A 15,284-nucleotide genomic window follows, 5' to 3' on the forward strand; every position below is an offset into this window, starting at 1 on the left:
CTGTGGGGATCACATGATCACATGACTGTGGGGATGCTGTGTTGATTGTTAAGTGTGAGGACTGGCCTGTTTTTGAATGGTTTTAGTGACTCTGAATGGTCACTAAATGAATGGTTGTAAGTCAAGGAGGACCTGAACACATATTATACCAATAACCTAACCGACACAATTGACCAGTCAGCTCACTCTGATTAATGGGTTGTTTTCATTCCCAAATCACTGGGAGCTATCTGAGGTCAAAATAATCAACTGTGACCAGCCATATTGGCTTATTGGGCTTAAGAGGAGGAATTAATGATCCCTTCTCCCTTCTGACACAGAGACGTAATCCTAGAAGGCCCTGCAAAAACAAAGCCACTCTAGGCAACCCCTTCTCTCTTCCTTTAGTTGTTGTTGTTGTTTTTAAACTTTCTCTATGGTTATTACCCAGAGCGGGAGAGGAACCCACCTCACCGCAATCTGTTAGTAGCGGCTGTGATGTAATGTTTTTCTCTGGAAAGTCACCGCTGTTCAAAAATCTGGGTTCTGATCTTGGTTGCAACATTTAGGGTTAAACTTTCACTTTTGAAAACAATGAATTCTGGGAGTTAAAGTCCGCTCATCTTAAATGTTGCTGAGGTTGAGAAAGAGGAGAGGAGCTCCCTGCAGCCCAGGACACTGGGCTTTGTTACTCTTTGTTTCGGGGGGCAGGGGAGAAGAATACTCGCCTTCGGGAAGTTTTCGATCTCCTTGAGCTGTTTTTCTATCTGGAGGCGCCCCCCGTACTGGGTGACTCCGTAGACAACCGTCATTACTGTTTGCTTCACCACCTTCCGAGTAACGTGGCCATCCAGGACCTGAGCAATTCTGAGTCCATTTTCTGCGTCTTTCTTCCGAGATATCTCCACCTACATTAGGGAAAGCAATGAGGATAAAATGGTAGCAGATGGGAGATGCTTCTAAGCAGGCTCTGAGGACCAGGGATCTTGATTCTTTTTTTTTTTTAATAAAGTTTTTATTTTTATTTTTCATAAAAACATTTACATGTACAGTCATTTCCATCATTTTTCATTCATCTTTTCTTTTAATTTTAATTTTTACTTTTTACTTTTTCGGGGCTGCTCTTTTAATCTTTACCTTTACTTGATTCTTGCGTTGGCTGAAGCAATGCCCCACATGCACAAGGGAGGCTCAATTGTTGCAGCTGGTCCCTTGTTAATAGATGTTTAATATTAATATATATATATATATACATATATATGAATGATATTTTTGTAATCAGGGTTTTTTCCTATGTAGATAAAGTTGTTAAATGGCCATGGTGGGATGAAATCTCCAATCATCACTTTTAGGCCTGTCAGACATTTTGTGTTGTTTATTCTGAGACTTATGGGAGACTGGGATAGCACTGGGATATATATCTTATATGAATAGAATAGAATAGAATAGAATAGAATAGAATAGAATAGAATAGAATAGAATAGAATAGAATAGAATAGAATAGAATAGAATAGAGGACTTTATTGGCCAAGTGTGATTGGACACACAAGGAATTTGTCTTTGGTGCATACGCTCTCAGTGTACATAAAAGAAAAGATACATTTATCAAGAATCATAAGGTACAACACTTAATAATAGTTATAGGGAAACAGTCAATTTAAATCTTAAGGATATCAGCAACAAGGTTACAGTCATACAGTCATAAGTGGGAGGAGATGGGTGATAGGAACGATGAGAAGATTGATAGTTATATATATAAACCCAAGTAGTTCTCGACATACAGGTGGCCCTCGACTTGCAAGTTTATTTAGTGACCGTTCAAAATTACGACGTCATTGAAAAAAGCAATTTATGACCATTTTTCACATTTATGACCGTTGCTGTATCCCCCAGTCATGTGATCAAAATTCAGAAGCTTGATAACTGACTCAAACTGATGACGGTTGCAGAGTCCCGGGGTCACATGATCCCCTTTTGGGACCTTCTGACGAGCAAAGTCAGTGGGGAAGCCGGATTCACTTAACAACCGTGTGACTAACTTATCAACGGCAGCGCTTCGCTTAACCGCTGTACGGCAAGAAAGGCTGTAAAATGGGGCAAAACCCACTCAAGGAATGTCTTGGCAGTAGAAATTTTGGACGCAATTGAGGCAGTCAGCCGATGACTACCTGTACAGTCGTAATGCCCTGCCCATTGTCGTAATGGGTCATAAAACAGGTCTATTTTACAAGTGGACAGAACAGGCAAAAGATAATAACGTACTTTTACAGAATCCAGACTGTTTGGGGTTAAATTAGCTCTTTCCTAGCTAGCTATGTTGTGTGAGTGAGCAGGCATGAAAAATTAATAGAAGACTATTCTATGCAGCTAGTTGGTGGTATCACCAACGAGGCAAAATCCTAGAGGAGCTCCAGAAAAATATATTCATTCTAGGAACTCCATTTTGCTGCTCTGTTTGAATAATAGAATAACAAGAGCTGGAAGAGATCTCGGAGGCCTTTTAGTCCAACCCACTGCTTAAGCATTTGTCAACAGTAGGACAACGGATGCAATCTGTGAACCACCAAAAAAGGAGTCCTACCACCTGTTTCAACTGTGCTATGGACCTTTGATTCCAGAAAGCTTCGAAAAATTCAAAAGGCCGTTGCTGTTTCTAATATATTACAACAGCCTGGAAATCTGGAGATAAACCATTCCTGATCATGGAGGCTCCCTGTTGCTTTCTAGTCCTTCTGCAAGATGCCAGTGGATTTACTCCTCTACAATAAAGGTGACTTATGGCCACAATTGAGCCCAAACTTTCTATTGCTAAGCAAGACAGTTGTTAAGTGAACCTTGCCCCGTTTTACGACCTTTCTTGCCACAACTGTTAAGCGAATCACTTGCAGGTGATTGGCGGTTATACGAATCTGGCTTCCCCATTGACTTTGCTTGTAGAAGGTGGCAAAAGGAGAACACACGACTCAGGGACTCTGTGACCGTCATAAATATGAGCCAGTTGCCAAATGTCTGAATTTTGATCACGTGACTGTGGGGGGGTGCTGCAACGGTCGTAAGGGTGAAAAATGGTCCTAAGTCACTTTTTCTTCAGGCGTTGTTGTGGCTTGTGGGCTGCCATCCCCTCCAGCAGCCGAATCAGAAGAAGAGGAGGAGGCATGGGAGTCAGGGCCACCATCAAGGCAATCTGAGAGCTCCGAGGGGGAAGAGGGAATGGAGCTGGCAGAGAGAGAGAGAGAGAGTGAGTGGTAGAGCCTGGGCCGTCCATCAGCCCTCAGATGGAGAGTCAACAGCCCCCAGGTCTGGAGGTGGCTGATGAGGATGAGGAGGAACAGCTGGATCCAGTGCCTGACGCCCGGATGCACAGAAGGCAGAGGAGAGGAGAGCAGTGGAAATCTATGGGCCGATTCTAGGGATGGAAGAGCCATCGCTGCTAGCGAAGCCCCACCCTAGCTCTGGGGATAAAAGGCAGGGGGTGGAGATGAACAGATGTGGCAGAGAACTATTCATCTCCCGGATGGATGGATGGACTTGTTAGCCTGTGGTGAGAGAGAAACTTTTTGCTGGGGCTGCTGGTGCTCCTAATAAAGGAATTATTGAATTAATTTCAGAGGGTTTGTCGTTTTTGGGCAGCTGGGTCAGAGCCCCCTTTTTTGCCACCGTTGCCAAGTGAATCACTGCAGTTGTTAAGTTAGTAATACGGTTGTTAAGTGAATGTGGCTTCCCCATTGACTTTGCTTGTCAGAAGGTCATAAAAGACATGACGATCATGTTGATCACTTCGAATGGCCACTAAACGAATGGTTGTAAGTCGAGGATTACCCGTACATACCGCTGAAGTTACGCTCTTCAGAAATTTAATGTAGGGTTAGGATGAAAGAATGGGTAGGATGAAAGTTTAATGTAGGGTTAAGGATGAAAGAAGGACGAAGGTGCTTATGCCAGCAGCTTTTCCCACCGAGCCACAGCCTCACCTGCTGAGACACTGAAGTGTAGACATCCTGAGGACGTGCAGACGGGGCGAGATTGACGGAGTAGGCGCCAAGAACGTCGCGCCCGAGTGCGGCATAATGCTGAAGCCCATTGCATGAACCATCCTGAGGAGAGGAAAAGTTCGTCGGAGAGAATTAGCCAATGCCAGCAATTTGGAAACAACATAAGACTTTGGATAAAGTTGCATCTTGACTCCCCACCCAAAAACCCCTCCCAAAAACATCTCGGTTGGGTGTCGCAAATTATGCTAAATCCTAGCTTGAATCACAAAACCCAGCAAGCTCTACAGTGGGGCCCCTGGGATTGGCACATAATGGTTTGTTATTATTAATAATTATTATTGTATATTATAATTATAATTAAATAAAATTAGACATAATAATGCATAATTAAAATTATTTATATATTAAGCTTGTATGCCACCCATCACTGCTGTCATAAATCAGCATGGTCATATGACGTGGCGCTTTTGATCACATCCCGTACTGATGGGAGTTCTCGGCCCCAAGTAGGGTCAGTATGCGAAGACTGTATTGCACCATTCAAATTTGTATTCATTGCAATCTAGTGCAGTGTTTCTCAACCTTGGCCGCTGGATGATGTGTGGACTTCAACTCCCAGAATTCCCCAGCCAGCTCTGCTGGCTGGGGAATTCTGGGAGTTGAAGTCCACACATCGTCCAGCGGCTAAGGTTGAGAAACACTGATCTAGTGTATACAGTAGTGGCCAAAATTGTGGGGAAAGTGTATTTTTGAAGTTTAATGGCTAATAACACCACTTTTTTTTTTTTTTGAGTTTCAAGATAATCAATATTCCATTGCTGGAATGGCCTGGGAATAGCCCAGACCTTAACCCAATTGAAAATCTATGGCGCCGACTAAAGAAACGTGTTAGTCAGAAGCGACCCAGCAATAAAACCCAGTTAATAGAAGCAATCCTTCAATCTTGGTTTCACATTATGATAGCTGCAGAACTAAAAGATTTGGTTCAATCCACGGGAAGACATTGTAAGGCCATCATTCATGCTAAAGGTTACCCAACTAAGTATTAACTGACATGGTGATCATTTTTGTGTATCTCGTTTTTTGTACATATTTCACTTTTCTCCTTTATACTGTAACTGCTATTCTAATACCGTAGCAAATCCTTCATAAAAGTGATTGCATTACATTCATGATTAAATTATCTTTCCATTGATATATAACTTTATGGTACTACTCGAGAAAAAAAAAAGTGGTGTTATTAGCTAGTTTTAGAAAACACACTTTTTCTCAAAAGGTTTCCACAATTTCGGCCATTACTGTAAGTCTCATTGCCTACCAGTCTATGCAACGTTGTGGGTGACCTCCCCCTACGACACAAAAGAGGGATTTATTATTATGCCTGTTTCCAAATTGTCTGAATTTTGATCACGTGATCGTGGGGACGCAGCAAAGGTGGCACCTGTGAAAAATGCTCATAAATTGCTTGTTTTTCCATTTTGAAATTGCTTCCGGATTTTGTGCTTGCGATGAAAAAATATATATGAAACGTTGATTTTTGTTTTTGCTAATGAGATACGTTTATTGTTACAGAAATGGCTTGTACCTGCCCTTGTGTAAAAGTAAAAAGTTGTGGTTGTAATGTTGTTATCTTCTGTGCTAAAGAGAGTCGAAGGTTGATGCCTTTTTCTTTCCCTTTCTTTCTTTACACCATAACTCTTTTTTCCTCCCCTCCTCCTGGTTTTCTATTACTTTTTTGAATTTCTTTGTATTTTATATTTCGATAAACCAATAAAAAAAGTTTGATAAAAAAATAAGTCACTTTTCTCTATTTTATCTTTTGATAAACCAATCAAAAAAGTTTGATTAAAAAAAGAAGTCGCTTTTTTCAACGCCGTTGTTAATTTTGAACGGTCACTGAACGAAGCATTGTAAGTCGGGGACTATCTGTATTCTGACGCAAGAAGAGCAAAACAGGGAAAGAAACAAGCAAAAGGAAAGTGACCGCAGATAGTCCTTTACTTACGACCTGTCACTTAGCGACTCTGAAGTTACGACAGATCTCCTCAAGGGTACTTACAACTCCGATTCAAAGTTATGAGTCAAGCACCGCCCCCTCATGGTCATGTGATTGCACATTGGGCGCTATTTACATTTTTGGGAGGCAGAAACTGGTGTTTACTTCCAATTCCCAACAAAAAACACCTTTTGTGGATAACGGGTTCCCTTAAGGACTGTGGCGTTCATTTGTTGATTGCAACATTTGCTTAACAACCAGCGCATTAAAGGTACCGTACTTTTCGGAGTATAAGATGCACTTCCCCCCCCCAAAAGAAGGTGCGTCTTATAGATCAAATACGGCCATGTTTGGCCTCCGAAAACCCCGCCCCGCGCATCCCATTTTGCCAAAAACGGGCCCGCTTTCTGCAAAAACAGGACGCACAGTGAGTTTGGGAGGCCTGCAGAGTGCTCCTGGGGGCTGGGGAGGGCAAAAATCGGACGCATGGAGGCCAAAAACTTTTTTTCTCTTGTTTTCCTCTTTGAAATCTTGGTGCGTCTTATACTCCGGTGCGTCTTATAGTCTGAAAAATACGGTAATAAAAACTCAAGCTTGGTCAATAGGGTGACCCACTAAACAACCGGCATGACTTCCCGGCCCAATGACTGTCCTAAGTCGAGGACTACTTATATTTTAATTACATTTCCTGTAGTCCAAAGAAATCTGGAATCTGGAATGAAATAATGTTTTAATTAATAAATAAATACCGCCTAGAGTCATCGTGTGTCGAGATGGGTGGCAAACAAATTTAAATCATCATCATCATCATCGTCCAGATGCTGCCTCAAAGCCTCGTGGGGTTCACATCATCGCTTGCCCCGGTATAAAACAAAGGAGAAAAAGATCTCCAAGCACATAAGGCACTCTACCTGATGAACAGGAAAATGGGAGATGTATTCAGAAGGTTTGGGTGACCGCATAGCCTTCGCAATCTCCATGGAACACGCCAAAACTTGCCACGGTTCATCGGTGTCCATCCACCACCTCTTGCCCTGTTACCAGAGAAAGAAAAGCAAATTTGAAATAGGACTGCAGGGAAGAATCGGCAGGTTCGGTACTTGTAGCCACAAGACTTCAAGGAAGGACAAGCTGGGAAACGGCAACAGGAAAGCAAGAGGGCATCACCACCTCCATCGTCGTCATCATCATCATCAACTCGGGAAGCTCAAACAGCCCAAGGAGCTGCTGATCCAGTTCTACAGAGGAATTATTGAGTCTGTCACCTGCGCCTCTATAACTGTCTGGTTTGGTTCTGCAACCCAACAAGACAGACACAGACTTCAGAGGATAATTAGAACGGCAGAAAAAACCAATTACTACCAACCTGCCTTCCATTGAGGACCTGTATACTGCACAAGTCAAAAAGAGGGCTGTGAAAATATTTACAGACCCCTCACATCCTGGACAACTCAAGGTTGACTCAGCCTTCCATCCTTATGAGGTGGGTAAAATGAGGACCCAAATTGTTGGGGGCAATATTCTAATGCAATATGCCAATATTTATTTATTTATTAATTTTATTTCTATACCGCCCTTCTCCCGAAGGACTCAGGGCGGTGTACAGCCTAATTAAAAACACAAAGGCAGACAAAATTTAAAAATAATTAAAATTATTAAATAATAGGCCCAATTTATAAAACCCTCAAATTTAAAATCCCATTTAAAACCAATTAAAATCTTTACATTGATAGCCCAGCCTGGCGGAACAACAAGGTTTTGAGGGCACAGCGAAATACACGGAGATATGCATAATATGCAATACGCTATGTGCTAACTTTGTAAACTGCTTAGAGAGGGCTGTAAAGCACTATGAAGCGGTATAGAAGTCTAAATAAAATAAATAAATAAAAATAAAAATAAACTGTTTCAACTCCTACCCTCAAAACGACGCTATAGAGCACTGCACACCAGAACAACTAGACACAAGGGCAGTTTCCCCCCCAAACGCCATCACTCTGCTAAACAAATAATTCCCTCAACACTGTCAAACTATTCACTAAGTTTGCATTACTATTAATCTTCTCATCGTTCCTATCACCCATCTCCTCCCACTTATGACTGTATGACTGTAACCTTGTTGCTGGTATCCTTACGATTTATATTGGTTGTTTCCTAGTATGATTTGATTCCTTATTTGTACCCTTATGACTATCATTAAGTGTTGTACCTTATGATTCTTGACCAATGTATCTTTTGAGAGCGTATGCACCAAGACAAATTCCCACTTGGCCAATTAAAAATTCTATTCTATTCTATCATCAGTTGACAGACTCCAGAACGACCGATGGGCAGTTTACACTTAAAAAAAAAATCAATAATAAAGAAATTCATGTGTCTGAACAAACTACAGGAGGTCCTTGATTTAACCATCACAACTGAGTCCAAAATTTCTGTTGCTAAGCAAAGCAGGTGTTAAGTGAGTCACGCCCCATTTTACGATCTTTATTTGCCATGGATGTTAAGGGAATTGCTGCAGTTAAGGGAATCATGTGGTCGTTAAGCGAATCGGCCTTCACCCCCATTGACTTTGCTTGTTGGAAGCCGGCTGGGAGGGTTACAGTGATCACATGGCAGTGCAACCGTCATAAGTACATGCCAGTTGCCAAGCACCTGAATTTTGATCACCTGACCATTGGGTCGTTAAATGCTGCCAACTGGTCATAAGTCACTTTTTCAGTTCCGTTGTAATTTCGAACGGTCACTAAAAGAATGGTTGTAAGTTGAGGATTACCTGTATCAGGATTTCTCAACGCAACTTGAAGGTGCGTGGACTTCAACTCCCAGAATTCCTCAGCCAGGATGTGAACTCCACATATCCTAAAGCTGGAGAATTCTGGGAATTGAAGTCCACACAGCTTCAAGCTGTCAAGTTTCAGAAACACCGCTCTACAGGTAGTCCTCGACTTACGACCACAGCGGAGCCCAGCATTTACATTGCTAAGCGAGGTATTTTTTTCAGTGAATTTTGTCCCATTTGACGACTTCCCTTGCCACGTTTGTTAAGTGAATCACTGCAGTCATTAGATTAGTAACACGGTTGTTAAGTGAATCTGGCTTCCCCCATTGACTTTGCTCGACAGAAGGTCGCAAGAGGGGATCACGTGAGCCCGGGACACTACGACAGTCATAAATACGAGCCAGTTGCCAAGCGGCCACATTTTGATCACCTGACTGTGGGGATGCTGCAATGGTCGTAAGAATGGACCGTGAAAAACGGTCATAAGTCATTTTTTTCAGTGCTGTTGTAACTTCAAATGGTCGCTAAACAAACCGTTGTAAGTTGAGGACTATCTCTATAACGTTAATGGTGCAGCTTCTCCTTAAGAAAAGCGACAACAGGCTCGGGGGATCGAGAGGGGTTCAGCTTTGAGAGAGCCTAGAGCAGTGATGGCTAACCTTTTTGCCATCACGTGCCAAAAGCAGGGGGAGTGCGGGGGGGGGGTTGCGTGTGTGTGTGCCCACACCCATAATTCTATGCGCCCTGCCCTCCCATGCATGCGTGCACGACGCCCCCCACTCCCCCCGCTTTTGGCATGCGAAGGCACGGTGGGCCCGTTTTTTACCCTCCGCAGGTTCCAGAGCATTTCTAGGAGTCTGGGGAGGGTGAAAACAGCCTTCCCCACCCCCCGGAGGCCGGAAACGGCCCATTTGCCGACTTCTGGTGGGACTGGAAGGCCTATTTTTTGCTCCCCCCAGCCTCCAGAGCCTTTCTAGGAGCCTGGGGAGGGCAAAAATGGCCTTCCCACTCCCCCGAGGCCCACTGGAGGCTGGAAACAGCCTGTTTTCCTACTTCTGGTGGGCCCAGAAGGCCCGAAAATGGAGCTGAGCTCGCGTGCCCACCAATATGGCTCCATGTGCCACCTGTGGCACGCGTGCCATAGGTTCGCCATCACGGGCCTAGAGTAAAGGAACCGGTTTAAAATTATAAAATTATTTACCCCCTTTTGCCACTGTGGTCAGCCATTCTGAGGAGAAACAAGCTGAATGCAACCACGACGCCCAAAACTGCTGTTCCTAAGCGATATAGACAGGGTTACAGGTAGTCCTCAGCTTACAACTGTTTGTTTGATGACCAAAGTTACAATGGCACCGAAAAAAACTAACCTATGACCGTTTTTCACATTTATGACCCCTGCAGCACGCCCATAGTCACGTGATCGAAATTCAGACGCTTGGCAACTGATTTGTATTTATGACGGTCGCAGTGCTCCTGAGTCACGTGATCCCCCTCCTGACAAGCAAAGTCAATGGGGAGGCCAGAATCACTTAACAACCCTGTTACTAAACATCTGAAGTGATTCACTTAACAACTATGGCAGGAAAAGTCATAGAATGGGACAAAACTCACTTAACAACTGTCTCGCTTAGCAACACTTAGCGACAGAAATTTGGCTCAATTTTGGTCTAAATCTGGAACTACCAATACTTTCTGGACAACTAAGGAGGTCTCCTTCTGAAACACTTCCCACATATCCCATCCATTTTTTTCCCTGTTAGACAGGTTATAAAACAGTAAAATAAAAAAAAAAATACATATAAAATAAGGCCGAATGAATAATTTATTGTATACTACTACCTTGATGCAAACTGGATCTGAAAATCCTTAACCACGAAAACCAGTTTCTGTGATTGTGGGTGGCCAACAAACACCACTTTTACAACTGTACAAAGCCCTGTTGCATTTGTCCAAAATAGTAATGCTGCCACCTACCATTTTGCAGTTAAAAAAATATGCACACACTCCAATGCAAGCTCTGTAGTGGAAGGAAGGAAGGAACGGAGGGAGGGAAGACAAGGGAAGGGAAGGGAAGGGAAGAAGAGAAGAGAAGAGAAGAGGAGAGGAGAGGAGAGGAGAGGAGAGGAGAGGAGAGGAGAGGAGAGGAGAGGAGAGAAGAGAAGAGAAGAGAAGAGAAGAGAAGAGAAGAGAAGAGAAGAGAAGAGAAGAGAAAGTAGGGGAGAAAGGAAGGAAGGGGAGAAGAGAAAAAAAAGAGGTGAGAGAGACAGGAAGGAAGAAGAGGAAGAAAGCAAGCAAGGAAGGAAGGGATGAAGGAGAGATCAGAAGAGAAGAACGGTAGGAGAATAAGGAAGGAAGAGGGAAGAATGGAGGGGGGGTGAGGGCAGGGCAGGGCAGGGGAAGAGGTAGCAAGTAGGAGAGGAAGAGAGGAAGGAAGGAAGGAAGGGATGAAAGAAAGAACCCACAAACTATCTCCCAAGAACAAGAAATGTCATAATCCCAGTTCTGCTTGCACAGCTTCACCATTGACGTTTTCCCCCTTCACTAGCGACCTTCCTCTACACATGTTCACACCCAACTTCTGGAGGCCAGTCATTCCACGGATTAATTGCCCCCAGCCCTCCCACAAGCTGCCCACCCCCTGTAACCCACAAAGTGCCCAAGAAGGGCAACGCTTCCCCAAAACATGGCGCCTCCACTGAATGTATACCGTTAGCGGATTGTCTGCCGAATCCAAGATGTCCGGCATGATGTGATTGGCGTAGGACAACCTCCCCCTCAGAGAGTCCTTCTTCCTCAGCCCGGTCAGGTTGACCAGGTGGATCTTCAGCCAATCCAGGCCGCGTGATCCAAGGGGCTTCCCCTCCGCAAAGAGGAGAATCCCCCGAGTGAAGTCGCCCCCCAGGTGGTTGAAGTGAGGGGGACACGGGTATGTCCTCCCGCGGAAATCCAGGTTGTGAGGGAACCAGAAAACCTCGTCTTTCATATGCTTGGCGATGGACAGCTTATAGAGCATGTCCATCCGCAAGCTGTAGGTCTCCCTGGTTTTCTTACGGCACTGGGCCATTTTCCATTTGAGAGCCATCCGGGACATCGGCGCACTCTCGGCCAGCTGCTTGGCAAGCTCTTTGGCCTCCCAAGATGGCGGCGGTGGGATGTCCAATTTCTCATCGCCTTTATCGTTGAAGATGGAGATGATCACATCCAATACGGGTTGGTTGACTTTCCAAGGGCAGTTGCCCAGAAAGTTCAGCGCGTCCAGGACCAAGCAGAGATGGTCGTGAGGGCACTCGTCCAAAAGCAGCTCGTGCTGGACTACCCCGTCTTGGCATCGCATCAGCTTGACGGGGGAAAGAGTGTAGGCTCCGAAGTGGGAAGAGACCCAGGGCACGGGGGGACACTGCATGGGGAGGATGAACGAGTCGAAGGTGAGGGTCGTCTCCGAAGCCTCCTGGAGAATCCGGATCAGGATAGAGTGAGGTTTAATGAAGCCTATCTGCAAAAGGAAAATAAAGATGACTTTTTTTAAAAATTAAAACAAAAGAAAGAAAAAGCTATCCTCTTTAATACTACAAGGTCGTCCATGACTTATGGCCATTCGTTTAGTGAAAGTAGAGGCGAAGTGACCGAATCTTGATCACGTGACCACGGGGGGGGGGGGATCCTGCAACGGTGGTAAGTGTGAAAACCCAGTCATAAGTCACTTTCCCTCCCCCCCCACCCCCAGTGTTTTTGTGACTTTGAACGGACACTAAACAAATAGTTGTAAGTCAAGGGCAACCTGGAAAAAGCATGCTACCATTTTGGGGTTCTCCTGGGCCCTGTTAAAAAGGAAAGGCAGGCCACCTTTGGCAAATTCACTGGCTTTACAGAAATCTTTTCCAGAATAACTGAGTTGGAAGGGACCTTGAAGGTCCTCTAGTCCAACCCCCGGCTCAAGCAGGAGACCCTATTCCATTTCAGAGAAATGGTTGTCCAATCTCTTTTTGAAAGCCGCCACTGATGGAGCACCCACAAGTTCTGAAGGCAAGATTAATTGTTCTAACGGTCAGGAATTTTTTTCCTTAGTTCTAGGTTGCTTCTCTCAATTAGTTTCCATTGCTTCATAACAGAATAATGGAATAACACAGTTGGAAGGGTCCTTAAAGGTCCTCTAGTCCAACCTCCTGCTCAAGCAGGAGACCTTATACCATTCCAGACAAGGCTGTCCAACCTCTTCTTAAAAACCTCCACTGTTGGAGCAACCACAACTTCTGGAGGCAAGTTGTTCCACTAGTTCAGTGATGGCTATCCTTTTCCGGACCGAGTGCCCAAAGCACACGTGTGCCTCAATCCCCAAAATGCAATGTGTGCACCCCTCCGGGCACATGCCCCGCGCATGCATATACAGCCCCTGCATGCGCACCACTACCCCACGCATGCGCACACCCTTGTGCACATGACCGCCCCCCACGCATGCCCCCTACCTATGCATGGCCCCTGACTGTGCACCACTACCCCACGCATGCGCGCACCCTTGTACATGTGCCCTGCCCCCACACGTGGTTCCCCACATGTGCCCCCTCTACACATGTGCAGCAGAGACCTGAAGACCAGCTGGCCGGTGGGAGAGTGTTGTGGCTCCGTTGCCTGAGCCTGGGCTATTGACAGATGCAAACTCTGAGAGTGAGGGAGAGGAGTTGACAAGGCCTCCCTCTCCAGGACCCTCCTCTCTGGCAATGCCTCCGGAGGACACCCAAGGCCAAGAGATAGGCCCAGAGCCAAGCATGTCCCCGCAGCCACAGGTGGACAGCGACGAAGGAGATAAGTGCTGGCTGGATCCTCGACAGCGGCGCAGGGAGAAGCATGCGCAGCAGAGGGGAAGGCATGCCAGAGATTAGCTGAGTCACTGGACCACACCCCACAGGGTATAAATGTGGGTGTGGTGGCTGGTTCAGTTTGTGACGAGCAAAAACTAGAAATAATCCATCTCTGCGTTACTGGACTTCTGCCTGCCTTGTCGGACTGCATTTGGACTAATCCTTGTATTGCTGAAACTTTGCCTGCTTTATCGGAATGCTTGCAGTCTAATCTTTGTTTTGTGTGAGTAAAGTCTGAATTGGCAGCTAGCCACTGGGTTGCTGGCAGCTGTATCTTCAAAGACTTTGTCGTGTGGCTTATTAACTCCGGGCTGTCTGTGGGGGTGCGTGTGTGGGGCGGGGACAGAACAGAGGCGTGCGCGCATACACAGCGGAGCTGAACTGGTGTGATGGCTCACGTGCCATCAGAGAGGGCGCTGCGTGCCACCTCTGGCACCCATGCCATAGGTTCGCCATCATGGCACTAGTTAATTGTTCTGTCAGGAAATTCCTCCTTAGTTCTAGGTTGCTTCTCTCCTTGATTAGTTTCCACCCGTTGCTTCTTGTCCTGCCTTACCCTGCTTTGGAGAATAGCTTGACTCCCCTCGTCTTTGTGGCAGCCCCTGAGATATTGCAAGACTGCTATCATGTCTCCCCTGGTCCTTCTTTCCACTAGACTAGACTAAGTGAACATAGGTGCCTCGGGGTTTTGCACACTTGACCAGCCGTCCCGAGTTGCTCACCTGCTTGGTTCCGCGGAAAGAATAGACGTGATACAGAACAGGAATGACGGACGTCTTGGGGAGCAAAGGCAGCAGGCTGTTGTCCAGCTTGAGAGTTTGGACCATCAGTTCTATCAGCTGAAAACCCAGCTGAATCAACAGGCTTGGGGGCCAGATGACTTGCTTGGATATCAAGGAAGGGCTATAACCCGCCTCTGCTCTCAGCTTCTCCCAATATTCCCGTGGCAAATAATGATTCACCTGCAGAGGCAAGAACGGGGTGAAGCTTACATTCCGGAGGCCGATCGCGCTTGCAATAGCACTTAAGACTTACGTACCGCTTCACAGTGCTTTACGGCCCTCTCTTAAGCGGTTTACAAATGGCAGTGTCTTATTTATTTATTTATTTATTTATTTTATTTTATTTGTATACCGCCCTACTCCCGAAGGACTCAGGGCGGTGAACAGACACAGGATAAAACACATAGAATACAAAAATTTAAGAGCAGAAGTAAAATCGAATTAAATCAATTTAGCCCAAGACAAATTTAAAACCCCAGGTTAAGAACAAATTAAAATTGACATTAAAAAGAGAATGGGAGCGGTTAGGCCAAACCAGCCTGGTGAAATAAAAAGGTCTTGAGAGCGCGGCGGAAGGTGCGTAGATCCGGGATCCTCCGTATCTCCGGGGGGAGCTCGTTCCAGATAGTAAGTGCCCCCCACAGAGAAGGCTCTCCCCCTGGGGGCCGCCAGTCTTGCCTCCAACAATCTGGCTGCTCATTTTACCTATCTCGGAACGATGGAAGGTTGAGTCAACCGGTGAGAATCGAACTCCGGGCTGTGGGCAGAGTCAGCCTGCAATAGTGCATTCTAACCACTGCGCCCACCGCGGCTCTCTCTACCTGAACCTGTTTGGATTCACCCGCTGCACTGCTCACTGAACTTGCTGGAGATGGTTGGCGGGCTAAGAAGCCTTCATCC

General features: G+C 45.6%; 1 protein-coding gene across 2 annotated transcripts in view; it reads right to left on the reverse strand.

The window, feature by feature from the left end:
- Nucleotides 1-15,284, reverse strand: part of POLRMT (RNA polymerase mitochondrial) — a 68,375-nt gene that overhangs the window by 27,326 nt on the left and 25,765 nt on the right. For both annotated transcript variants that reach the window (XM_087873787.1, XM_087873820.1), the window contains exons 9-13: nucleotides 14,325-14,564; nucleotides 11,454-12,239; nucleotides 6,879-7,001; nucleotides 3,951-4,073; nucleotides 708-887 (exon numbers count right to left, since the gene is read on the reverse strand). In XM_087873787.1, coding sequence (XP_087729913.1) covers nucleotides 708-887; nucleotides 3,951-4,073; nucleotides 6,879-7,001; nucleotides 11,454-12,239; nucleotides 14,325-14,564 — 1,452 coding nt within the window. The remainder of the gene's footprint in view (nucleotides 1-707; nucleotides 888-3,950; nucleotides 4,074-6,878; nucleotides 7,002-11,453; nucleotides 12,240-14,324; nucleotides 14,565-15,284) is intronic.

Source organism: Pantherophis guttatus, chromosome 1 (assembly GCF_059756535.1).
Source record: "Pantherophis guttatus breed Tessera chromosome 1, ASM5975653v1, whole genome shotgun sequence".
NCBI lineage: Eukaryota > Metazoa > Chordata > Lepidosauria > Squamata > Colubridae > Pantherophis > Pantherophis guttatus.